General features: G+C 46.7%; 1 protein-coding gene across 4 annotated transcripts in view; it reads right to left on the bottom strand.

Moving 5' to 3' along the window:
* The window catches only part of zmiz2 (zinc finger, MIZ-type containing 2), a 70,168-nt gene that overhangs the window by 2,212 nt on the left and 40,740 nt on the right, over positions 1-27,216 (bottom strand). The window contains exons 9-21 of one of the 4 annotated variants that reach the window (XM_056283324.1): positions 24,716-24,808; positions 14,179-14,368; positions 13,604-13,780; positions 13,336-13,477; positions 12,958-13,036; positions 12,723-12,854; positions 9,687-9,792; positions 7,905-8,062; positions 6,783-6,850; positions 6,585-6,653; positions 6,131-6,420; positions 3,923-4,101; positions 87-299 (exon numbers count right to left, since the gene is read on the bottom strand). In XM_056283324.1, coding sequence (XP_056139299.1) covers positions 87-299; positions 3,923-4,101; positions 6,131-6,420; positions 6,585-6,653; positions 6,783-6,850; positions 7,905-8,062; positions 9,687-9,792; positions 12,723-12,854; positions 12,958-13,036; positions 13,336-13,477; positions 13,604-13,780; positions 14,179-14,368; positions 24,716-24,808 — 1,896 coding nt within the window. The remainder of the gene's footprint in view (positions 1-86; positions 300-3,922; positions 4,102-6,130; positions 6,421-6,584; positions 6,654-6,782; positions 6,851-7,904; positions 8,063-9,686; positions 9,793-12,722; positions 12,855-12,957; positions 13,037-13,335; positions 13,478-13,603; positions 13,781-14,178; positions 14,369-24,715; positions 24,809-27,216) is intronic. The other 3 variants (XM_056283332.1, XM_056283340.1, XM_056283348.1) reach the window with 3 other exon arrangements.

Below are 27,216 nucleotides of genomic sequence, written 5' to 3'. Positions count from 1 at the left end.
TTCAGAGACGTGGTGTTGTTGGTGTTTTCATCTGGCAGGGTTCTGCTTAAGGACCAGAGGTGGGAGATAAAGCTCAATAAACTCACATCCAAGGACGGCTCGGGAACCTCCGACCCCCCCGGCCCTCCTAGACCAAAGGAGCTGTCGCCATGGAGACGGGGGTTCTGGTTGCTACGTTGCATTATCTGGTTGCCCGGGTTACCGGCCCCCATCTGGGAGTTCCCATGAAGGACCTGTGGCTGCTGCTGGGAGAGAGGAGCACCATGGGAAGTAGAGTCCAGGCGACCTGGGAGAGACATCTGAGAGGGAGAGAGAGAGGGAGGGAGAGAGGGAGAGAGAGAGCGTGAGAGAGCGAAAGAGAGAGGGAGAGAGAGAGGGAGGGAGAGAGAAAGGGAAAGAGAGAGGGAGAGAGAGGGAGGGAGAGAGGGAAAGAGAGAGGGAGAGAGAGAGCGTGAGAGAGGGAAAGAGAGAGGGAGAGAGAGAGGGAGGGAGAGAGGGAAAGAGAGAGGGAGAGAGGGAGAGAGAGAGTGTGAGAGAGGGAAAGAGAGGGAGAGAGAGAGGGAAAGAGAGAGGGAGAGAGAGAGCGTGAGAGAGGGAAAGAGAGTGGGAGAGAGAGGGAGGGAGTGAGAGAGGGAAAGAGAGAGGGAGGGAGAGAGGGAGAGAGAGAGGGAGGGAGAGAGGGAAAGAGAGAGTGAGAGGGAAAGAGAGAGGGAGAGAGAGAGGGAAAGAGAGAGCGTGAGAGAGGGAAAGAGAGAGGGAGGAAGAGAGAGAGGGAGGGAGTGAGAGAGGGAGAGAGGGAGAGAGAGAGGGAGGGAGAGAGGGAAAGAGAGAGTGAGAGGGAAAGAGAGAGGGAGAGAGAGAGGGAGGAAGAGAGAGAGGGAGGGAGTGAGAGAGGGAAAGAGAGAGGGAGAGAGAGAGGGAGGGAGAGGGAGAGGGAGAAAGAGAGGAAGGGAGAGAGGGAAAGAGAGAGAGAGAGAGGGAGAGAGAGGGAGGGAGGGAGAGAGGGAGAGTGAGAGAGGGAAAGAGAGAGGGAAAGAGAGAGGGAGAGAGAGTGAGAGAGGGAGAGAGAGAGGGAGAGTGAGAGAGGGAGAGAGAGTGAGAGAGGGAAAGAGAGAGGGAGAGAGAGTGAGAGAGGGAGAGAGAGAGAGGGAGAGTGAGAGAGGGAGAGAGAGAGATTGAGTATCTAAACAAGTATGTGTAAAAACAGAAATTCAAAATAAAATAGCCCAACACAGAGCGGGAGGAAGAGAGGGAGAGAGAGAGAATTTGAATTTTAAAACAAGTCTTTATTTAACAGAAAACATATGAAAAAACAGACTTAAAATCTTTCTAAATATATAAACAATATTTTTCAAATTACAAACACTCCACATGCATCTTTTAACAATCCCAAAAACAATCATTCAACAACAACTCACAACATAAATTATCCGAGCTCTGCAGAGAAAACCAGCTCACTCTGTATGGTTTAACACAGCAACTTTATAACACCATATGGTGTGAATGTGTCCAGATCTTTCACTGCTCTGTAATAACTGAAATCTACCCTTATCCTGGCCTGGACCATCCTCATTCTGGTCTGGACCATCCTGCTAAACAACAGTTGTCCTGGTCTGGACCATCCTGTTAAACAACAGTTGTCCTGGTCTGGACCATCCTGCTAAACAACAGTTATCCTGGTCTGGACCATCCTGCAAAACAACAGTTACCCTGGCCTGGACCATCCTGCTAAACAACAGTTATCCTGGTCTGGACCATCCTGCTAAACAACAGTTGTCCTGGTCTGGACCATCCTGCTAAACAACAGTTACCCTGGCCTGGACCATCCTGCTAAGCAACAGTTGTCCTGGCCTGGACCATCCTGCTAAACAACAGCTATCCTGGCCTGGACCATCCTGCTAAACAACAGTTATCCTGGCCTGGACCATCCTGCTAAACAACAGTTATCCTGGCCTGGACCATCCTGCTAAACAACAGTTATCCTGGTCTGGATCAAGTTCAAGTTGAACTTGAAGTTCAAGTACTTTATTTGTCACATGCACCGAAATACAAAGTAAAACATGCAGTGAAATGAAGAGGGGTACTCCGTCTGTCATTATGTGAAAAAGACATAGGCCTAGATAAAAGACAAAAGATCAGGGCCTTTTTTCCTTTTTTTTTAAGTCAAAATAAGCAATATATAAAAAACAATAATAAAAAAACCCCTAGCTGTCTCAAGTATGTGAAAGGTCGTGTATGTTGAGAGTTCTTATGGCCTGTGGATAGAAGCTTTTCTTTAGTCTCTCTGTTTTGGCCCTAAGACTACAGAGGCGTGTACCAGACCCCAGTAGCCTGAACAGTCCGTTGTTAGAGTGAGAAGTGTCGCTCATGATCTTCTTGGCTCTCGTCCTCACCCTTCTGGTGTAAGTGTCCTGCAGGACCCTTCTGGTGTAAGTGTCCTGCAGGATGGGGAGGGATGTTCTGGTCTCTGCAGGTCAACTCGGTCATGGGCAGAACAGTTTCCATACCAGACGGCGATGCAACCTGTTAGGACGCTCTCCACAGCTGAGGGATAGAATGTCTTCAGGATGGAGGGTGAGACCTTGAATTTCCTCAGCCTTCGGAGGAAGCAGAGCCTCTGTCTGGACTTCTTTAGAGTGTGCTGCGTGTGAAGAGTCCAGGTGAGGTCCTCAGCGATGTGTATGCCGAGGTATTTAAAGCTGTAGACCCTCTCCACAGGTTCCCCATTGATCTTTAGTGGGTTGTATCCTTTCCCCTGCTGTCTTCTGAAGTCCACCACCATTTCTTTGGTGTTGCTGACCAAAGAAATGGTCAGGTTGTTGGACTGGCACCACTGTGCCAGGTCATCTACTTGGTTCAGATAGGCCTGTTCATTGTTGTTGGAAATCAGGCCTATTACCACTGTGTCATCTGCAAATTTGATGATGGAGGTGGAACTGTCTGTGGCTTTGCAGTCATGTGTGTAGATGTTGTACAGCAGAGGGCTCAGCACACAACCCTGAGGGGCACCTGTGTTGAGGATCAATGTTCCGGAGGTTAGGCCGCCCACCCTAACCACCTGGGGCCGGTCAGTGAGAAAGTTGTACACCCAATTACACAACGGGGTGTTGATTCGTAGCGACCTCATCTTCGTGACCAGATTGAGGGGAACTATAGTATTAAAGGCTGAACTGTAGTCAATGAACAGCATACGTACGTAGTTCCCTCTCCCCCCATCCAGGTGGGTTAAGGTGGTGTGCAAGAGGTTGGAGATGGCATCGTCTCTGCACCTGTTGTTTTTATAAGCAAACTGGAAGGGGTCGAATGAGTTGGGCAGGGATGACCAGATGAGCAGACCATCCTGCTAAACAACAGTTGTCCTGGTCTGGACCATCCTGCTAAACAACAGTTATCCTGGTCTGGACCATCCTGCTAAACAACAGTTATCCTGGTCTGGACCATCCTGCTAAACAACAGTTATCCTGGTCTGGACCATCCTGCTAAACAACAGTTGTCCTGGTCTGGACCATCCTGCTAAACAACAGTTCAACATGACCTTCTACACACGCTTCACTTCTTTTTCCAGCTCACATAGAGAGAGAGAGAGAGGGAGAGCGCAAGAGAGAGAGGGAGCAAGAGAGAGAGAGAGAGAGAGCAAGAGAGAGAGAGTGGGAGAAAGAGAGGGGGGGGGAGAGGGAGAGAGAGGGAAAGAGAGGGGGAGGAGAGAGAGCGAGAGAGAGCGGGAGAGAGACAGAGGGAGAGAGAGCAAGAGAGAGAGAGAGTGGGAGAAAGAGACAGGGAGAGAGAGAGAGAGAGAGAGGGAGAGCGGGAGAGAGGGAGAGAGAGAGAAATACCAGTAAGAATAATGTGTCATCAGAGTTCAGAGAATGGTGTGAAGTTTTCAGTATAGAGCAACTACACTAATATAAAGCTGATGAGGCACCTGTCCAGCCAGCGGGTGAGAGGGGGGTTTGTCAGGGGTGAGGAGGCCACTGGGGAGCTCAGACTGGTAGGAGAGGGGGGGAGGTCCGGGGGAGGAGAAGTCCCCCCCAACCCCAGGGGTCCCCGGACCGGCACTGGGAAAGTCTGGAAAACCAGCAGGCTGACTGGGATAGGATGGAGCTGGAAGGGAGAGAGAGAGAGAGAGAGAGAGAGAGAGAGAGCGAGAGAGAGAGAGAGAGAGAGAGAGAGAGAGAGAGAGAGAGAGAGAGAGAGAGAGAGAGAGAGAGAGAGAGAGAGAGAGTGAGTGAGGAACAGCGACACATGTTCACCGCCCACCAAACCAATTTATGAAGAAATAAAAATGTCTAAAAAAAACCCCCTAAATTGTCCCTAGGTGTGAATGTGTCAGCCCTGTGATGGCCTGGTGGCCTGTCCAGGGTGTCTCCCCGCCTGCCGCCTAATGACTGCTGGGATAGGCTCCAGCATCCCATCCTGTAGTTTTACTGAATGGAGTAGGATTTGCCATTGGGTCTCATCGTATACATCCACCCATTATCCAAACTGCTTATCTGCTCAGGGTCGCGGGGATGTTAGAGCTTATCCCAGCAGTCACAGGGCGGTCGGCGGGGAAACACCCTGGACAGGCGTAAACATGGCCACTTGAAAAATGGTTGGTATGGTTGCTTTAGGTCTGCGTGGTATTGCTTTGAAAATGACTTGGTTTCTGAAAGTCTCAGTTGTGTGTTGTGCAGCCACTTTAGAAGGTTTCCTGATCCACCTCCAGTTCTGCAGCTTGGTGTTGGGACAATCCTTCATTCAGCAAAACAATTTGACTTCTAAATACTTCACCAAACTCTGCTGACAGCATTACAAACAACTTCACCTTGGTAAAGGAAGTAGTGTGGGGGTTCCAGACCCCTGAATAACTTTGCCATCTAATTTCACTCGTACCACCCACTTCTCATGTTTTCTCTAGTTATTTCCAGGTCTGAAGTTCTGCTCTTCAACGGCTTCTTCCAGGTTGGAGAAACGGCCAAGCCTTTGTGGGCAGGACTAATGTTGGTGATGTCATCAAGCTGTTCAAGACAGAGAAGAGTAACATAGGAGCGTCCGGGTGGCATGGCAGTCTATTCCGTTTCCTTCCAACATGGGAATTGGTGGTTCGAGTCCCTGTGTTACCTCTGGTTTGGTCGGGCGTCCCTACAGACACAATTGGCTGTGTCTGCGGGTGGGAAGCCGGATGTGGGTATGTGTCCTGGTCACTGCACTATCGCCTCCTCTGGTCGGTTGGGGCGCCTGTTCAGGGGGGAGGGGGAACTGGGGGGAATAGCGTGATTCTCCCACGCTCTACGTCCCCCTGGTGAAACTCCTCACTGTCAGGTGAAACTCCTCAGTCAGGGGAAAAGAAGCGGCTGGTGACTCCACGTGTATCAGAGGAGGCATGTGGTAGTCTGCAGCCCTTTGCGGATCAGCAGAGGGGGTGCAGCAGCGACAGGGATGGCTTAGAAGAGTGGGGTAATTGGCATGACACAATTAGGGAGGAAAGGGGGGGGGATAACAGTAACAAAAATGGCGATGGCCATATATGCCGTAGACACTGCTGTTTGAAATCATGTTGGTTGTGCGTTTCTCTTGTTCATGTCTTGGTCTTCATCCAGGGTTTGCTGGTCGGCCTGCCATATCTTCATAAGAACTACCGTATTTTAAACCTGATAAGGGTTTGGTAAAAACTGTCAGAAATCCTCCTGGAAAAGAAACCCAGTCTACTGGAGAACTACTCTGATATCTATGTCATACTTTGGGGATAAGGCTGAACACAATTCTTGTATTTCTTATTTTGCCTATACATACATACATACATACATACATACATACATACATACATACATACATACATACATACATACATACATACATACATACATACATATATGTAAAACTTTGTTAAAATTGACTCACTGGATTATATATATATAGTGAGTCCATTTTAACAAAGTTATATATATATATATATATATATATATATAATCCAGTGAGTCAATTTTAACAAAGTTTTATATATATATATACACACACACACACACACACACACACACACACATACATACATAACCCTGACCCCGGAACTGCTGAGTTCTTGCGCTACATTCCTGTCCAGTACAGTCGACAGTTGTTTGCTGACAGTCCAAACTGTCCATTCACAGCCTACCTTGTCCAGGATAGTCCGGCGTACTGCTGCTGTTGTTACTGCCCCCTAATGGAAGGGACGGGTACGGCATTGGGGAGGAGGAGGAGTTGCTGGCAGAGGAGGTTGAGGGGGCGGGGCCGAGTGATGCAATCATCTCCATGACACTTGGCAGGACCATGTGACTGGGGCTCAACGTGCGGCAGCGTTTGAGCACAGGGCCATCTGGCTCCTCCTTAATGTGGAGGTCTGGTTTAACTGGAACTGGCTTCCAACTGCACACTGGGTCAATAGTAATCTCCTCATACTCCGAACTACAGACACAGAGATTTACAATGACAGAGAATGAAAGAAACGATCCGAACAGCAAACACTACAGTCAGTAACATCGAACAACATAAATTACATCACAATAATGTTAATTACACAATAATGTTAATTACACAATAATGTTAACTTCCATAACTTCAGTTCTTACTTCTGAACGTAGATGAGGATGCCCAGCATGTACTGGTCTACCTCCAGTCCCTCCAGTAGCGCTGTTTTACTACACACACACACACACACACACACACACACACACACACACACACACACACACACACAGGAAGATAAACAGGTGGTTGTAGAGGAGGGGTGTGTGTGTGTGTGTATGTGGGGCTCGGTAAAGACTTACTTGCACACAGGGCATCTCCATGTCCCTCTTTCACAGTTGAGCTGAAGGTACGACTCCAAGTCAAAACACTACAGACAGACAGACAGACAGGCAGACAGACACTGGCGTTGGATTCAAACTTGTGACATTTCAAGCACTCTTGTCTCTCTTTTCCTGTGAGTTCTTGTCCCACCGTGAGATAACTTCATGAGATTCGATGGAGCATGCTGTCAATGTTAGAGCCCTTCTGATAAGAACTCACACGGCTCAACACAGTTCAGTCCAAATCCATTTACTTACTTACTTACTTGTTTATTTATTTAGCACTCGACGAGGAAACGCTCAGTATACTGGAGAGAAATAATCTTTGAAAGATTGAATTCTAGGTCTAATTATTATTATTATTGTTTTTGATTTTCCCCCTTTTCTCCCCAATTGTACTTGGCCAATTGCCCCACTCTTCCGACCCGTCCCGGTCTCTGCTCCACCCCCTCTGCTGATCCGGGGAGGGCTGCAGACTACCACATGCCTCCTCCCATACATGTGGAGTCGCCAGCCGCTTCTTTTCACCTGACAGTGAGGAGTTTCACCAGGGGGACGTAGCGCATGGGAGGATCACGCTACTCCCCCCAGTTCCCCCTCCCTCTGGAACAGGCGCCCAACCGACCAAAGGAGGCGCTAGTGCAGCGACCAGGACACATACCCACATCCGGCTTCCCACACACAGACATGGCCAATTGTGTCTGTAGGGACGCCTGACCAAGCCAGAGGTAACACGGGGATTTGATCCGGTGATCCCCGTGTTGGTAGGCAACGGAATAGACCGCCACGCTACCTGGACGTCATAGGTGTAATTATATTTTGAAAATGTAAAGTCTTCTCATATAGTCATTGTAATGGTGCTGTTCATAACAGTCTGTCTGGTCTGGCAGTCTCACAGCAGGTATTACGTCTCGATTTAAATGAGTCTGTTTTAGTGGAAGAACAGCTGCTGCTGCATATTTCAACTGACCACAGCCATCACGGACCAGTCACTGTGCTGGGCTAGCAGCCTTGACTACATCACAGGTTGGAGAGCGTTTTGATTGGCTGGATGCTAGCTTGTTTGCAGATGAAGGGGTTTCGGTTGGCAGAAGTTCTGACCTGTATGTGCCTGCAGTCGTGACCCCGGGCAGGAAGCTGGATACGACGGAAGGTGATAGGACATTTGAGTGAGACCCGGATGGCCGTCTGCTCAACACCATCTTCTCCATTTAGCCCGGGGGTCCCGGGAATGGTACCACAGCTGAAGTTCCTCTTTACTGGGGAGAGTAATAAGAAAGAGCAAGAGAGAGAGAGAGAGAGAGCGCGAGTACAGCTCAGTTCACACGTTTTGGTTCCTTCTGGATAGCTGACCATGTATATCTCTGTTTGGATAACTGGTTCATCCATGAGATAAGACACTTGGTATTTCATGTCACTTGTAAACAGGTTGGATGCGGATGTGATTTTATCCACAGTGCATTTATAACCAGTCATAACTGAAGTCAACTGTCCAAAGTAACGGGGAGTGCAGAAGAGAGGTGAAGAAGAGAGTGCAGGCAGGATGGAGTGGGTGGAGAAGAGTGTCAGGAGTGATTTGTGACAGAAGGGTACCAGCAAGAGTTAAAGGGAAGGTTTACAAGATGGTGGTGAGACCAGCTATGTTATATGGTTTGGAGACAGTGGCACTGACGAAAAGACAGGAGGTGGAGCTGGAGGTGGCAGAGATGAAGATGATAAGATTTTCACTGGGAGTGATGAAGAAGGACAGGATTAGGCACGAGTATATTAGAGGGACCGCTCAGGTTGGACGGTTTGGAGACAAAGCAAGAGAGACAAGATTGAGATGGTGTGGACATGTGTTGGAGGAGAGATGCTGGGTATATTGGGAGAAGGATGCTGAATATGGAGCTGCCAGGGAAGAGGAGAAGAGGAAGGCCAAAGAGGAGGTTTATGGATGTGGGGAGGGAGGACATGCAGGTGGCTGGTGTGACAGAGGAAGATGCAGAAGACAGGAAGAGATGGAAACAATGATCTGCTGTGGTGACCCCTAACGGGAGCAGCCGAAAGTAGTAGTAGTAGTAGTAGTAGTAGTAGTAGTAGTGGTAGTGGTAGTATTTATAAAGCTACAAAAGAAATCTGATTTGAACTGTACTTATAACCTTTGTCAGAGCAGCGTGCAGGATTCCCACTCATAAAACCACACTAAGCAGTGTGTTTTTAAATGACCTGGTTTTAAGCAGATTATAAATCTTCCTGTACACTGGTTCACAGCAAGACCACCTGCTAATGACCATACGGAGTTTTAACAGTACACAATCCAAATCTCTCCATCAAATACTAAACTGTCATCAGAACATTAAAACTACACATTTAATGTACAAAGTACTGAAGTACTACTGCAGGTATCCAAGCTCAACAAAGCATTTATATTTTTATGCGGATAAGTGCAGTCAGAAAGCTAATACCAAGTGTAAAAACTGTTATTTTGGTAAACTGGTTCCCCAGCTAGTTAGTAAATGTTCTCACATATGCATGTGACCAGCGGCAGGTCAAGCACTGCAGTAATAAATACTGTGAGTACTTCAGTCTACCTGCCGTCATACTCAGCACCATGCAGACGACCTTCAGGCTGGCATGTTAGCTGTTACTTGGCTTGCTATGTAGGCGATTCATGAGTTTTTAGCTTGCCAGACTTTGTTAGTCCGTTGGTTTGTTTATTTAAGTTAGTTAGTGGCTCAGTCAGCCAGTTGGTTAGTCGGTCAGTCAGTCGGTCAGGTAGTAAGTCGGCCAGTTGGTCAGGTAGTCAGTGGGTGGCTTACTCTTGGTGACGCAGTTAGTTGGTCAGTGAGCTAGTCGGTCAGTCAGTCGGTCAGTGAGTTAGTTGGTCAGTGGGTGGCTTACTCTTGGTGACGCAGTGCTCAGCAGGCAGCAGTCTCTTCTTCATCAGACCTTGCAGCACCGAACGCACAGAAGGACGATGAACCAGCTGAAGAACGAAGAGGTGAGACTGGAGACAGAGACAGACAGAGATGAATTATCACATACTCATAATGATTAATAAGTACACATGCTGAGACAGAGGGAGAGCAATCCATGTCTGACGTCTGAATATAAAACCTCTAATTACTGTGTCCACATGCACGCATCTGACCACACATCTGTGTGTATATGTACTGTATGTGTGTGTGTGTGTTGTATGTGTGTGTGTGTGTGTGTGTACTGTGTGTGTACTGTATGTATATACTGTGTGTGTGTACTGTATGTATGTACTGTGTGTGTACTGTATGTATGTACTGTGTGTGTACTGTATGTATGTGTGTGTGTGTGTGTGTGTGTGTGTGTGTGTGTGTGTGTACTGTATGGATGTTCTGTATGTGTGTGTGTGTGTGTACTGTATGTATATACTGTGTGTGTGTGTGTGTGTGTGTGTACTGTGTATGTACTGTGTGTAGGTACTGTGTGTGTGTGTACTGTATGTATGTACTGTATGTGTGTGTGTGTGTGTGTGTGTGTATACTGTGTGTGTGTATACTTTGTGTATGTACAACAGGGACATCCTATGGAACGTCCTCCTGAAGTTTGGCTGTCCGCGAAAGTTTGTCAACATCCTTCAAAGATTTCATGTGGGGATGATGGCACGTGTGACCATTGGAGGCCAGGAATCTGAGCCCTTCAGGGTGTGCACCGGGGTACGTCAGGGGTGCATCCTTGCTCCAGTTCTCTTCAACATATTCCTCCTGTGTGTGACATTGGTGCTCCACGAGGAAATCAGGAAGGACAGTGGGGTTACTGTGGACTTCAGACTAGATGGAAACCTATTTAACATCCGTAGGCTCCAAGCGGTCACAAAAATGACATCTGAGCACATCATGGAGTTACAGTACGCAGATGACTGTGCAGTTGTGGCCCACACACCCGAGGCACTACAAGCGCAAGGGCGTATGGTAGGCTTGGGCTCTCTATAAACGTGGCAAAGACTGAAGTAGTATGCCAGTGGGCATCTACTCCTCCATCTCATTCACCAACCTTCACCATCTCCGACAAACCACTTGCAACAGCGGAATCCTTCAAATACCCTGGCAGCTTCCTCTCTGACGACTGCAGCATCGACAGGGAGATACAAAACCAGATTAAACAAGCGTCATCCTCTTTTGGCAGACTTAGGAGAAGAGTCTTTCAAAGACCTCAACCTCCACACCAAACTATCTGTCTGCTTGGCAGTTGTCATCACGACTCTCCTCTACAGCTGTGAGGCGCGGACCCTGTACAGCCACCACCTCAGGATGCTTGAGGCCTTCCACATCAGATGCCTACAACGCATCCTGAGGATATCTTGACGTGACCAAGTGCCCCATACTGAAATACTCCACAAGACTAACTGTATCAGCATGGAGGCCACTGTCACCCAGCACCAACTTCGCTGGCTCGGCCACGTCATCAGGATGCCAAAGGAGCGCTTACCACGTAAAGTGCTGTATGGCCAGCTACATCTTGGCCGCCGCTTGGCAGGGGGCCAGAAAAACGGTACAAAGACCAGCTGAAGACCATCATAAAAAAGTGCGGCCTGAACCCGAGCCAGCTGGAGGACACCGCCGCGCAACGCTCCATCTGGCGGCAGCTCTGTCGACAAGGGGTGCAAAAGCTCGAGAAGGACCGCGGTTATCGACAGACCAGGAGACGTCTGAAGAGACATGAAGCCAGTACCACACCTACACCCCCAGTCAGTACACCTACACCCCCAGTACCACACCTACACCCCCAGTCAGTGACCTCACCTGCTCTGTCTGTGGCAGACAGTGTGGAGCACGGATTGGGCTTTACAGCCATAAGAAGACTCACAAGTGACAGAGGCAGGATTGTCATCATCGGACACGACGGACAACCTTAAGCAAAAAACTGTATGTATGTACTGTGTGTGTGTGTGTACTGTATGTATGTATGTATGTATGTATGTATGTATGTATGTATGTATGTATGTATGTATGTATGTATGTATGTGTACTGTATGTATGTACTGTGTGTGTACTGTATGTATGTACTCTATGTGTGTGTGTGTACTGTATGTATGTACTGTATGTGTGTGTGAACTGTATGTATGTACTGTGTGTGTGTGTGTGTGTGCGTGTGTGTACTGTATGTATGTACTCTATGTGTGTGTGTGTGTGTGTGTGTGTACTGTATGTATGTACTGTATGTGTGTGTGTACTGTATGTATGTACTGTGTGTGTGTACTGTATGTATGTACTGTATGTGTGTGTGTACTGTGTGTATGTACTTTGTGTGTGTGTGTTCTGTATGTGCGTGTGTGTATACTGTATGTATGTACTGTATATGTGCACTGTATGTATGTACTGTGTGTGTGTTTGTGTGTGTGTGTACTGTATGTATGTACTGTATGTGTGTGTACTGTATGTATGTACTGTGTGTGTGTGTACTGTATGTATGTACTGTGTGTGTACTGTATGTATGTACTGTGTGTGTGTGTGTACTGTATATATGTACTGTATGTGTGTGTGTGTGTGTGTGTGTGTGTGTGTACTGTATGTATGTACTGTATGTGTGTGTGTGTGTGTGTGTGTGTGTGTGTGTGTGTGTGTGTGTGTACTGTATGTATGTACTGTGTGTGTGTGTGTGCTGTATGTATGTACTGTATGTGTGTGTGTGTACTGTGTGTATGTACTTTGTGTGTGTGTTCTGTATGTGTGTGTGTGTACTGTATGTATGTACTGTATATGTGCACTGTATGTATGTACTGTATGTGTGTGTACTGTATGTATGTACTGTGTGTGTGTGTACTGTATGTATGTACTGTGTATGTGTACTGTATGTATGTACTGTGTGTGTGTGTACTGTATATATGTAATGTGTATGTGTACTGTATGTATGTACTGTATGTGTGTGGTGTGTGTGTGTGTGTGTGTGTGTGTGTGTGCTTACACAGCAGCAGGCTGTAACAGTGATCTGAATGGTGTTCCTCCCAGGCTGGCAGACCTGCTTCAGGTACAAGGGCTTATGGGAAGTCTTGTTATCACCACGCTCTATGGTGAGGGGAGTGGCGTTCACACTGACCTATGGACAGACGACAGACACAAGCTGATATTCTGATGTATCATGATGATGATGATGATGATGATGATGTGAAAGGAAGCTGTTTGTGTCGGTGGAGCTTGACCTGGACAGATGCCGGCCAGTTAGTGTTCATATGACGATCCTCATGATGGTAACATTTAAACTGCAACTCCAGGTCTGGTCTGATACACACACACACACGCACACACACACACACACACACACACACACACACACACACACACACACACACACACACACACACACACACACACACACACACACACACGCACACAGAGACACACACAGAGACACGTCCTCAGCAACATACTGGTTTACACAGACATTGTACTGTAACTGTGATTTCTACATCATGCATGTTATTTCATGTACGTGTGTGGGTAAGTCATGTATCACAGAAGTGTGTGTGTGTGTGTGTGTGTGTGTGTGTCTGTGTGTGTGTCTGTGTGTGTGTGTCTACCTGATCATCAGGGTTTTGTAGACGGAGTCTCGGAGCTGGAAGACATGGTTGCTAACAGCCAGGTTGTGCTCTAATCTGAAGGGCTCTAAGACCACTCCATCACGCACCGGGAAGGTCAGCCGCAGGTCATCGCTAGGGTTACCTAACAACCAGGAAGTCACACGCCTCTTTAATGGGCTTGTCCCTTCCAGAGACCTCACAAACAACCAGGGTCAGGAAACAACTGATTTGTTGATGGAACAGCTGTGAGGGGGAACATGGTTAATACCTTGCAGCCTTCTGGGCCAACTTCCCCCCTTTTTCTCCCCAGTTGTACCCGGCCAAATACTCCACTCTTCCAAGCCGTCCCGGTCGCTGCTCCGCCCCCTCTGCCGATCCGGGGAGGGCTGCAGACCACCATATGCCTCCTCCCATACATGTGGAGTCGCCAGCTGCTTGTTTTCACCTGACAGTGAGGAGTTTCACCAGGGGGACGTAGCACATGAGAGGATCACGCTATTCCCCCCAGTTCCCCCCTTCCCGCTCAGGTGCCCCGACCGACCAGAGGAGGCGCTAGTGCAGCGACCAGGACACATACCCACATCCAGCTTCCCACTCGCAGACACAGCCAATTGTGTCTGTAGGGACGCCCGACCAAGCCAGATGCAAGACGAGGATTCGAACCAGCGATCCCCGTGTTGGTAAGCAACGGAATGTGGGCCAACTTTTTAGTTTTATTTGTTCCTGGATCACTAGTGTACTGATAACTGACGACATCAAACACAAACAACCGAATCTGAGCTCCGAATACATTACTATCTGCCATTTAAACAAAAGTCTCTGTGTATGTGTGTGTGTGTGTACCCGTTGCAGGAAGGGCAGGTAGGCCACTGATATTGGGCTTGATGTCTGTCAGGAAGGAAGAAGGCGTCGGCTTGACGTCACTGTTGCTTGGTGACATGTAAGGTGGTGCCATGGAGCTTCCAGGGGTGATGGGCGGAGTGGGATTACCAGGGAGGGGGGAGCTGGGGTAACCTGGCAACCCTCGACCAGGCTGAGAGAGAGAGAGAGACAGAGAGAGAGAGAGAGAGAGAGAGCAATATCACACCAGGGAAAGTAAAAGTAAAAAGTACAAATAGCTCTACCCATTCAGGTCTACTGGACTTGTGTGTTGCTGCGCTGGAGTAGCAGCTGGAAGAGGAGGAAGGAGGCAGACATTTTGAAGGAACAAAGAGCAGTGGAATCTGATCTATGTTTCAGCTGTGTGAACATGTCAACATTCTCACAGTTGTGTAGAAATAACTACATGGAGGGCTCGAGGATACTGACAAAATCAAGTACCAGGATATTACTGACTGAACAAATCCATATTGATAATGTGGTGATATCTAGAGGATGATGGCTACTGGTGCTTCCACAGGATAGTTACACAGCAGGAGATGATGATAATGATCATTAGTAACGTGGACATGACGACACAGCAGGAGATGATGATAATGATCATTAGTAACGTGGACATGACGACACAGCAGGAGATGATGATAATGATCATTAGTAACGTGGACATGATGACACAGCAGGGGATGATGATAATGATCATTAGTAATGTGGACATGACGACACAGCAGGAGATGATGATAATGATCATTAGTAACGTGGACATGATGACACAGCAGGAGATGATGATAATGATCATTAGTAACGTGGACATGACGACACAGCAGGAGATGATGATAATGATCATTAGTAACGTGGACATGACGACACAGCAGGAGATGATGATAACGATCATTAGTAATGTGGACATGACGACACAGCAGGAGATGATGATAATGATCATTAGTAACGTGGACATGATGACACAGCAGGAGATGATGATAATGATCATTAGTAACGCGGACATGACGACACAGCAGGAGATGATGATAATGATCATTAGTAACGCGGACATGACGACACAGCAGGAGATGATGATAATGATCATTAGTAACGTGGACATGACGACACAGCAGGAGATGATGATAATGATCATTAGTAACGTGGACATGACGACACAGCAGGAGATGATGATAATGATCATTAGTAACGTGGACATGACGACACAGCAGGCGATGATGATAATGATCATTAGTAACGTGGACATGACGACACAGCAGGAGATGATGATAATGATCATTAGTAACGTGGACATGACGACACAGCAGGAGATGATGATAATGATCATTAGTAACGTGGACATGACGACACAGCAGGAGATGATGATAATGATCATTAGTAACGTGGACATGACGACACAGCAGGAGATGATGATAATGATCATTAGTAACGTGGACATGACGACACAGCAGGACATGATGATAATGATCATTAGTAACGTGGACATGACGACACAGCAGGACATGATGATAATGATCATTAGTAACGTGGACATGACGACACAGCAGGACATGATGATAATGATCATTAGTAACGTGGACATGACGACACAGCAGGAGATGATGATAATGATCATTAGTAACGTGGACATGACGATACAGCAGGAGATGATGATAATGATCATTAGTAACGTGGACATGACGACACAGCAGGACATGATGATAATGATCATTAGTAACGTGGACATGACGACACAGCAGGAGATGATGATAATGATCATTAGTAACGTGGACATGACGATACAGCAGGAGATGATGATAATGATCATTAGTAACGTGGACATGACGACACAGCAGGAGATGATGATAATGATCATTAGTAACGTGGACATGACGACACAGCAGGAGACGATGATAATGATCATTAGTAACGTGGACATGACGACACAGCAGGAGATGATGATAATGATCATTAGTAACGTGGACATGACGACACAGCAGGAGATGATGATAATGATCATTAGTAACGTGGACATGACGACACAGCAGGAGATGATGATAATGATCATTAGTAACGTGGACATGACGACACAGCAGGAGATGATGATAATGATCATTAGTAACGTGGACATGACGACACAGCAGGCGATGATGATAATGATCATTAGTAACGTGGACATGACGACACAGCAGGCGATGATGATAATGATCATTAGTAACGTGGACATGACGACACAGCAGGAGATGATGATAATGATCATTAGTAACGTGGACATGACGACACAGCAGGAGATGATGATAATGATCATTAGTAACGTGGACATGACGACACAGCAGGAGATGATGATAACGATCATTAGTAACGTGGACATGACGACACAGCAGGAGATGATGATAACGATCATTAGTAACGTGGACATGATGACACAGCAGGAGATGATGATAATGATCATTAGTAACGCGGACATGATGATAATGATCATTAGTAACGTGGACATGACGACACAGCAGGAGATGATGATAACGATCATTAGTAACGTGGACATGACGACACAGCAGGAGATGATGATAACGATCATTAGTAACGTGGACATGATGACACAGCAGGAGATGATGATAATGATCATTAGTAACGCGGACATGATGATAATGATCATTAGTAACGTGGACATGATGACACGGCAGGCGATGATGATAATGATCATTAGTAACATGGACATGACGACACAGCAGGAGATGATGATAATGATCATTAGTAACATTAGTTGCTAGCTTATTTTGTTGCTCGTTTTGCTAGCTTATTTTGTTGCTCGTTTTGCTAGCTTGTTTTGTTGGCCCGTTTTGTTAGCTTGTTTTGTTGGCCCGTTTTGTTAGCTTGTTTTGTTGGCCCGTTTTGTTAGCCCGTTTTGCTAGCTTGTTTTGTTGCTCGTTTTGCTAGCTTGTTTTGTTGCTCGTTTTGCTAGCTTGTTTTGTTGCTTGTTTCAGTAGCTTGATTTGTTGCTCGTTTTGTTAGCTTGTTTTGTTGCTCGTTTTGCTAGCTTATTTTGTTGCTCGTTTTGCTAGCTTGTTTTGTTGCTTGTTTCAGTAGCTTGTTTTGTTGCTCGTTTTGTTAGCTTGTTTTGTTGCTCGTTTTGCTAGCTTGTTTTTCTTTTGCTCGTTTTGCTAGCTTATTTTGTTGCTCGTTTTGCTAGCTTGTTTTGTTGCTTGTGTCAGTAGCTTGTTTTGTTGCTAGTTTTGTTTGCTTGTTTTGTAAGCTTGTTTTGCTGCTCGTTTCAGTAGCTTGTTTTGTTGCTCATTTTGCTAGCTCGTTTTGTTAGCTTGTTTTGTTGCTCGTTTTGTTAGCTTGTTTTGTTGCTCGTTTTGCCAGCTTGTTTTGTTGCTTGTTTCAATAGCTTGTTTTGTTGCTCGTTTCGTTAGCTTGTTTTGTTGCTCGTTTCGTTAGCTTTTTTTGTTGCTCGTTTGCTAGCTTGTTTTGTTGCTCGTTTCGTTAGCTTGTTTTGTTGCTCGTTTGCTAGCTTGTTTTGTTGCTCGTTTGCTAGCTTGTTTTGTTGCTCGTTTTGTTAGCTTGTTTTGTTGCTCGTTTTGTTAGCTTGTTTTGTTGCTCGTTTTGTTAGCTTGCTTTGTTGCTCGTTTTGTTAGCTTGTTTTGTTGCTCGTTTTGTTAGCTTGCTTTGTTGCTCGTTTGCTAGCTTGTTTTGTTGCTCGTTTTGTTAGCTTGTTTTGTTGCTCGTTTGTTGACTCCTAGCGCCAGCAAATATTCTGCGTGGCGTTGATGCATTTCTATTGGTTGGTTAGTAGACGTAGGTCGTAGCAGCAGTCACATTTTGAGATGGTCATCCTACATTTCTGACACTGCTAGACTTTTGTCCCAGGTTAGACGGCCATCTCTGAACCCGTCTCACAGTGCGACGTAGGACCACCGTCTTGGAGCCACGACCAAAGATATCACCACGTTTAGTCATCTTTCATCTAAGACGGCCCAAATCACACAGTCTGCAGGAGGCTTGAGTTATATCACCAGATTACCACAACCCCACAACACTTCTAGTCTCACATCATCGCCACATCAGTATTATATCTATACATGACCAGATCTAACTCAACACATGAGCTCATGATAAATAACAAAGCTCAAGTAAAAATACAGTGCCTTGCAAAAGTATTTAACCCCCTTGACAGTCATCAAACATATCTGGATTATAAAAGATACACACACATCTGTTCCTGAACAACATTATTTTTGTGAACCCATAAGCTCTGACGGCATGTTCCCAAAGCCAACATAACTTATGTTTCACTGACTGTTTTTTTTTTTTGTGTGGCCTTTTTCTCCCCAATTGTACTTGGCCATTTACCACTCTTCCGAGCCGTCCCGGTTGCTGCTTCACCCCCTCTGCCGATCCAGGGAGGGCTGCAGACTACCACATGCCTCCTCCGATACATGTGGAGTCACAAGCCGCTTCTTTTCACCTGACAGTGAGGAGTTTCACCAGGGGGACGTAGCGCATGGGAGCATCACGCTACTCCCCCCAGTCCCCCCCCCCGAATAGGCGCCCCGACTGACCAGAGGAGGCGCTAGTGCAGCGACCAGGACACACACCCATATCCAGCTCCCCACCCACAGACACAGCCAAATCAGGAATCAGGAACACTTTGTCATTTCGTTTCATGTACACAAGTAAATGAAATGAAATGACATATAGTTTCCCCAGCCCACAGCAGTGCAACACAAAGACAAAAACACATCCAAAAACTACAAGAACACATATATCCAAACTAACACATATATCCAAATAAAAAAAATTTTTTTTTAAAAATCACTGTCCAATAGAACGAACACCAGCCAGGATGACTGTCAGAATTGTGTCTGTAGGGACGCCCAACCAAGCCAGAGGTAACACGGGAATTTGAACTGGCGATCCCTGCGTTAGAAGGCAACAGAATAGACCGCTATGCTACCCGGACGCCATTCACTGACTTTTTTAAATAAATCAAAAACTAAAATATAGTGCTTGCAGAAGTATTCAACCCCCACATAGCAGTACTTTGTAGAGTATTCTTTTGCTGCAGTAACGGCCATGATTCTCTTGGGAAGTATGTACAAGCTTTGCACATTCTTCTGGAGTAATTTTTGCCCATTCTTCTTGGCAGAATTTGTACAGGTCTTGCAGGTTGGTGGGATGGCGCCTCTGGACTGCGATTTTCAGTCTGTGCCACAGATTTTCAATGAGGTTGAGGTCCAGACTTTGAGTGGGCCACTCCAAAACGCTAACCTTTTTGTTGCTGAGCCATGCCATTGTTGCTTTAGCCTTGTGCTTAGGATCATTGTCCTGCTGGAAGGTGAAGCTTTCCCAAGCTTCAGTTTTATGGCAGAGTGCAACAGGTTTTCATCCAGTATTTCCCTGTATTTATCTCCATCCATTTTTCCCTCAATTTGAACAAGGTTCCCAGTGCCTGCAAATGAAAATCAACCCCATAGCATTCTGCTGCCGCTGCCATGCTTCACTGCAGGGAGGGTGTTTTTTAGGGCATGAACAGTTGAGCAGTGTTAGGTTTGCACCACACATAATGCTTTGAGTTTTGGCCAAAAAGCTCAACTTTTGTCTCATCTGACCACAAAACCTTTACCCACATCCTAACTGGGTCTCTCTCATGCTTGGTAGCCAACTTCAAGTGTGCTTTTATATGCAAAGTTTTGAGCAACGGCTTCTTTCTTGCCCACCCTCCCATACAGACAAATTTATGGAGAGCTGTGATAAGGTTGACTCATGCACATTTACTCCAGTTTCAGCCACTGACCTTTGGAGCTCCTTCAAGGTGACTGCAGGATCATCTGTGGCTTTCCTCACCAGCCCACGTCTTGCTCTGACACTTAGCTTTGAGGGACGGCCTGTCCTACAAAGCGTCTGGGTGGTGTGATACAGCTTCCACTTTCTGACAATGGCTCCAACAGTGTTCCGTGGGACATCCAAACACTTGGATATGGTTTTGTACCCCTTTCCCTCCTTCTGCATTTTAACCACTTTGTCTCTTACTTCAGTATTCTGCTCCCTTGCCTCATTTTCGGATGGAGTTGATGCCCGGCTAATGAACTTTACACAGAGTGCTTGTTATACTCATAAACCAGACCGTTATTTTAATATCTTACAGGTGCACACTCCTCTTCTTCTTTTGGCTTGTTCCCTGTTTCTCAGGGATCACCACAGCGGATTTTACAGTTTCCAACGGTACCCTGTGAGGGCACAGGATTGATGGCGGCTGTTGTTAACCCAGACCTCAACTGATCTGGTACGGTCTTGTCAATCCACAAACCAATTTGGCAAAATGTTACGTCGGAAACTCTTCATGATACAACCACTAACCCTATGAACGGGGCACAGGAAAGCGCGGGATGCCATCCCAGTATTCATGGATTTGTGCCCCTGCCTGTCGCCATACATCCATGAAAAGTTCTGTGAAAATAATAAAACCATCACCGGCAGTCACACGGGGTCGAGTATAACTGTCTTCCCTCTGGGTCCTCAGCGGGGTATAGAGGCTGATCCTGGAGCCACAAAATGGGAGGACACCTGCACATAACAGCTTTTTATGTGGAGTGGCGGGTGTGCCTGCAGCCACCACATGGTCCTTGGCAGGGGGTGGCCAGAGTCCAATGGCATGGAGAACCAAGACGTTTGGGGACCACCTTCTGTTGCAGCCTTCATCCACCTTCACTGCTGTTGTGACCTAGACACATCTACCAGTTCTGCCTTTGAGGTGTTTGTTGGATCGTGCTTCGTCTGGAACATCCCCCTTGACCAATCTGCCTTGGGTGACCCTACGGAGTCAAGCTCTGGACGGCATAGCTCTTGGGCTCATTGGTACACACAAGTCAAAAAGTCAATCTTACAGGTGCACACTAATTATGTCCAACTGTGTTAACCTGAGTTTGTTTTGGGAAGAATTTGTCATTTATTTAAACTTGGAGCTTTCAGAGCACAAGGGGCTGAATACTTAAGCAAGCACTACATTTTAGTTTTTAATTTATTAATAAAAAGGCAGTGACACATAACTTATTTTGGCTTTGGGAACATGCTGTGAGAGCTTATCGGTTCACAACAATAATATTGTTCAGGAACACGTGCGAGTATCTTTTATAATCCAGAAATTACTGATGACTGTCAAGGGGTTAAACACTTTTGCAAGGCACTGTATATTAATTAATCTGTTCCTTTTGGTTGATCCTGAAAAAAAAGGGGAACATCTTCTCAGTTTCACAAGTATTTAACAGATCCTTAGTGAAAGTGGATTTCATTGGGATTGAAATTCAAGCACAATTAACAAACATCTCATCAAAAAATGTCTTCAACAAATGATGCAGAATGTTTAGTACTCCATGTCTGAGTGTAAATTATTCCACTTTCCCATAATCCTTTCCTGCTGTCTCTCACAGCATCACAACATGCTGTCCATTACAGGGAATCATGGTCTAGAAGTCAGTTATCAAAAAATTATTGATCGTGTTTCCAGACATCAGAAACACGATCAGCCGGGCGTCCGGGTAGCGTGGCCTACCATTGCCTACCAACATCGCCAGTTCGAATCCCTGTGTTACCTCCAGCTTGGTCGTACATCCCTACAGACACAATTGGCCATGTCTGCGGGTGGGAAGCTGGATGTGGGTATGTGTCCTGGTTGCTGCACTAGTGCCTCCTCTGGTCGGTCGGACACCTGTTCAGGGGGGAGGGGGAACTGGGGGGAATAGCGTGATCCTCCCATGTGCTACATCCCCCTGGTGAAACTCCTCACTGTCAGGTGAAAAGAAGCGGCTGAGACTCCACATGTATCGGAGGAGGCATGTGGTAGTCTGCAGCCCTCCCCGGATCAGCGGAAGGGGTGGCGCAACAACTGAGACAGCTTGGAAGAGTGGGGTAATTGGCCAAATGCAATTGGGGAGGGGAAAAAAAAAAGGGGGGGGGGTCTGTCCTGTCAGCAGAACGTTTTTCAGAAAGCCAAACAAGACCGTGATGCAGCTGTCGAAGCTAGCTACGTGGTAAATGAGGCAGTAGTGAAGGCTGGCAAGGCATTTATGTAGGGAGGGTTTCTGAGAGACCATGCTGCAGGTAGCGAATATCGTTTGCCTGCCCGGAGAAGGCATTTTGCTTGAAAGTTGACAGTGTCATGACTGTTGTGATGAAATGCACTATGTCAGATCAACAGGTTTACAACACCGTCAGTTCTGTGTTTCTTGAGGAAATAGATGCAACATATGGAGATGTGTTGTACTTCACAGAAGTGCGCTGGTTGGGGCGCCCCGGTGGCTCACTTGGTAGAACATGTACCATATAAGGCTTAGTCCTTAACATAGTGACCTGGGTTCAAATCTGGTCAGGCCCTTTGCTGCATTTCATCCCCTTTCTCCCCTGCCTTTCCTGTCTCTCTCGACTATCAATCACTATCTAATAAAGGTGGGAAATGGCAAAAAAAAAAAAAAATTTTTTTGGATCCCCCCCCTTTTTTCTCCCAATTGTACTTGGCCAATTACCCCACTCTTCCGAGCTGTCCCAGTCGCTGCTCCATCCCCTCTGTTGATCCCGGGCAGGCTGCAGACTACCACATGCCTCCTCCAATACATGTGGAGTCACCAGCTGCTTCTTTTCACCTGACAGTGAGGAGTTTCACCAGGGGGACATAGCACGTGGGAGGCGCTAGTGCGGCGACCAGGACACACACCCACATCTGGCTTCCAATCCGCAGACATGGCCAACTGTGTCTGTAGGGACACCTGACCAAGCCAGAGGCAACATGGGGATTCGAACCGACGATCCCCGTATTGGCAGGCAATAGAATAGACTGCTACGCTACCAGGACGCCCCCCCCCAAAAAAAAAATAGTGCGCTGGTTGAGCAGGGGCAGTGTCCTGAAAAGGTTTTTTGAATTGAGGGAAGCGATCAGAGAATTCATGTTCCTCAGTTTGATGAGCCCAAATGACTCATGGATTTACTTTCTTAGTGGATACCACACAGGCACTTAACACTCTTAATTTAAAACTGCAGGGAACAGACCAAATTGTCACAGTAGCATTTGATAGTGTGAAAGCCTTCTCTCTGACACAGATTACAGAAACACAGCTCACAGAGAAAAGATTTGTCCACTTCCCAACATGCCAGTCAATCGATGATGGTGCCAGAGTCAGTGCTGATGAAGTGACTGCCACTAACAATCTGCAGCAATAGTTTGAGCATCGCTTTTCTGATTGTAAGACTCACAGCACCACTTTCCAGTTATTTGCAAACCCATTCTCCTGTGACGTGGACAGTGTTTCAAGCACATTTCAAATGGAGCTCACAGACTTGCGGTGCAACACTGAGCTCAAGGCAAAGTTCAGAGAGGCACAAGGAAAGCTGGAGATGCTTGGATAGTTTCTCAGAGAGCTTCCCAAAACATTCCCACAGTTGCCCAAACTGTTCAGGCAGGTCATGTGTCTTTTCGACCGCACTTATCTGTGTAGAAACTGTTCTCAATTATGAACTTTAATAAATGAAAGCATAGATTGACCAATGAACATCTCTAGGCTGTCCTCAGGGTGTCCACTGCCCAATCTCTGAAAGCAAATGTGCTTCACCTGTGTCAGCAGAAGAAGTGCCAGAAGTGAGCAAAACATGTAGGCCTAGGCCAGGCTACACTGTGTACATTGTTACCTATTCATGTGAAAACTCTGAAAAAATGTGAAATAATAAAAACGATGTGAAGGTTATGCACAGGTGATGAGGTGGTGAAGGTGATGCACAGGCCCTCCTCTATATAACGTCCCATCAAGTGGCCCCCAGGTAATTTGAGATGAAGCCCCCTGCATTAAAACATGCTGAAATTAGGGGCGTCCAGGTGGCGTAGCGGTCTATTCCATTGCCTACCAACATGGGGATTGGCGCTTCGAATCCCCATGTTACCTCCGGCTCGGTCGGCTGTCCTTACAGACACAATTGGCTGTGTCTGCGGGTGGGAAGCCTTATGTGGGTATGTGTCCTGGTTGCTGCACTAGCGCCTCCTCTGATCAGTTGGGGCACCTATTCAGGGGGGAGGGGGAACCGGGTTGAATAGCGTGATCCTCCCACGCGCTATGTCCCCCTGGTGAAACTCCTCACTGTCAGGTGAAAAGAAGCGGCTGGCGACTCCACATGTATCAGAGGAGACATGTGGTAGTCTGCAGCCCTCTCCAGATCGGCAGAGGGAGTGGAGCAGCGGCCGGGACAGCTCAGAGAGTGGGGTAATTGGCTGGGTACAACTGGGAAGAAAAGGGGGGGGGGTAAAATAAAATGCTGAAATTGACTGGTGGTCAATGAGAATAGTGCATTTTTGGGCCAATCACTATCGCCCCCTAGAGGCTGTTTGCATTTTTGTACTTAACCTCCTGGAGCCCTCGGTTTACCCATGGATTAGACAAACACTTTAACAAACACAGAAATAGACAGGAGGACAGAGAGACACAGACAGATATAAGAACACACACACACACACACACACACACACACGCACACAAAGTCTTACCCCAGTAGACTGGCTGAAGGAGTTGTAGGCCCCACCAGTGCCCCCAGTTGGCAGAGTGTTTAAGGCGCCACCTTGACCATTAAACTGGTCCTGCTGAAACACACCCAGGCACACAAGTGGATCAACACAACAGGTCCTATGAAACGCCAGGATTTGACGTTTGTCTGAATCAAACAGAACTGTTGGGTGGGATTTAGTGAGGGGAGGGAGATTGATTTGACAGCCAATGACGGCCGGGCATTTCTAGAAGATGTGGACATCAATATGCTATTGGCTAATTTTAATTTAGTGGCAGATCACTCGTCTCCTCCCCATTTCACTACCATTCAATCACACTGGACAACACATTTTTTCAAACGTTTTGCTTCCTGAAAAAACATGAGAGATAATAGACAATGACAAGCTGAACACAAAAATAATTTCAGATTCACTTTATCACGTAGGAATTTGGAGAAACATTGAAATAACTTTTATTGAATTTAACATGTTTAATCACATAATGATGTTGACACATTGTGTTAGTTCAACTCAGCTTAAAATGTTTTGCAGATGACATTCGTTTGTACTCAGCATCTGGTGCCTCTTGTGTCGATGTCCAACAATAGTCGGCCACCATTGATGGATTCCAGTTGCCCTGATACCTCTTTTCCATGGTCACAATGCCCTGGTGAAACCTTTCACCATGTTCCTCACTGACTGCACCAAGATCAGCAGGGAAGAAGTCCAAGTGTGATGCAGAAAATGAATTTTCAATGACATGTTGCACTGTATGCTTTAAGCATGTTGTCAAGCAGCTTGATGTAGTTTGGTGCTCTGTAGTTGCCAAGAAAATTCTCAACAACATCTTGAAATGCCTTCCATGCTATTTTCTGGCCCACTAGCAGATCTTCTAACTTCCTGTCATTGATGACCTGTCTGATTCATGGACCAACAAAAATGCCTTCCTTCATCTTGGCATCAGTTATTCTTGGAAACATCCGTCTCCAACAGTGAAATCCTTCACCTTCTTTGTTCATTGCTTTCACAAATATTTTCATCAATCTGAGTTTTATATGAAGAGGAAGCAGAAATATCTTTGTTGGGTGGACAAGTGGTTTATGCGCCACACCTTTCTGCCTTGGAACGAAATGCGTACAGAGCGGCCAGTTCTTCTTAATCTAATGTGACTCTTTAGCACGGCTGTCCCATTCACAAAGGAAACAACAGTACTTTGTATAGGAAGATGGCGTGGCCTTGCATTTGCAGCGGCCTCACCCAGTGCCGATTATGTAGTGTCTTTGTCCACGTCTGCGTCTAAGTTTGTGTCATCAAGTGATGTTTTTACTTTGATCGTCGATTTCGCTTGGCTGGGAGAGCTGGTGCTGGATCGGCTGGGAGAGCTTGGTCTGCTGCGTCCTGTGGGCCCGAAGAGAAAACACCGAGGGCGGTCTGACAGGACGCGGAAGTGGGGCAGGCTAAGCTAACAGCTAGCCCATGGCCCTGCCCGAGAGGAAACACCAAGGCTGTCTGGCGGCGGCCTCGCCTAGCTTCGACTGTGCAGTGTTTTTGTCTGCGTATGCATTTGTGTCGTCGTGTGGAGTGCGGGGAAGTGTGTCGAAGGTGTCTGGCTGGGAGAGCGGGCGTTGGATCAGCTGAGGGAGCCTGGTTTGCTGCATCCGATGGGCCCAATGACCATGGCCCTGCCTGGAGCTGTGCCTGAAGAGGAAATACCGAGGGCAGCCTGACAGGACGTGGAGGCGGGGAAGGCTAAACTAACTGCTAGCCCATGCCGACCGGCAGCTCCGACAGTCATCCTGGCTGGAGTTCATTCTCTAGCTGGTGGAGTTTTTGGACTGTGTTGCACTGGGTGAACTCTGTTGTTGGCTGTTTTTTCTTTGTTCTCTCTGTTTTTGTATGTTTTTGGTGGTGCTGTTTTTGGAGGTTTTAGGATATGTGTTTTTGTCTTTTGTGTTGCACTGCTGTGGTCTGAGGGAAACCGAATTTCGTTTCTTTTGTGTACGTAGTACATAAGATGAAATGGCAAATAAATAAATTGTTCCTGATTCCTGTATAACCCAGCTGCATTCCTAGTAGCAGTGCCAATACTTTTAGATCACCACAGATGTTCCAGTCGTAGTTGTTGTACTGTATGTGTTTCAACAACAGTTCCATGTTATTGTAGGTTTCTTTCATGTGTACTGCATAGCCAATGTGTACTGAAGGGTGGACATTGCCATTGTGTAACAGGTCAGCTTTCAGGCTGAACTTTGACGAATCTATAAAAAGATGCCATTGTTGTGAGTCATGCACACAGCCCAAAGCCATGAACAATCCATCAATGTCAGTGCAGAAACAGAGGTTGTCAATTTGTGTAAAGAAGTTTGTCAAATGTTCTTGACGGTGCCGAAAGATAGAAATCTTTGTACCTGCAGACAGCAAACCCCATCCTTGCAATCTTGAACCAAGTAGTTCTGCTTTAGCTCCTGACAAATCTGTCCCTGACCAGGTCATTTAATTCTGGT

This window comes from Lampris incognitus, chromosome 1, assembly GCF_029633865.1.
Source record: "Lampris incognitus isolate fLamInc1 chromosome 1, fLamInc1.hap2, whole genome shotgun sequence".
NCBI classification, from domain to species: Eukaryota; Metazoa; Chordata; class Actinopteri; order Lampriformes; family Lampridae; genus Lampris; species Lampris incognitus.
Note: the sequence above shows the minus strand (reverse complement) of the source record. Positions and strands in the feature narration are given on the sequence as shown.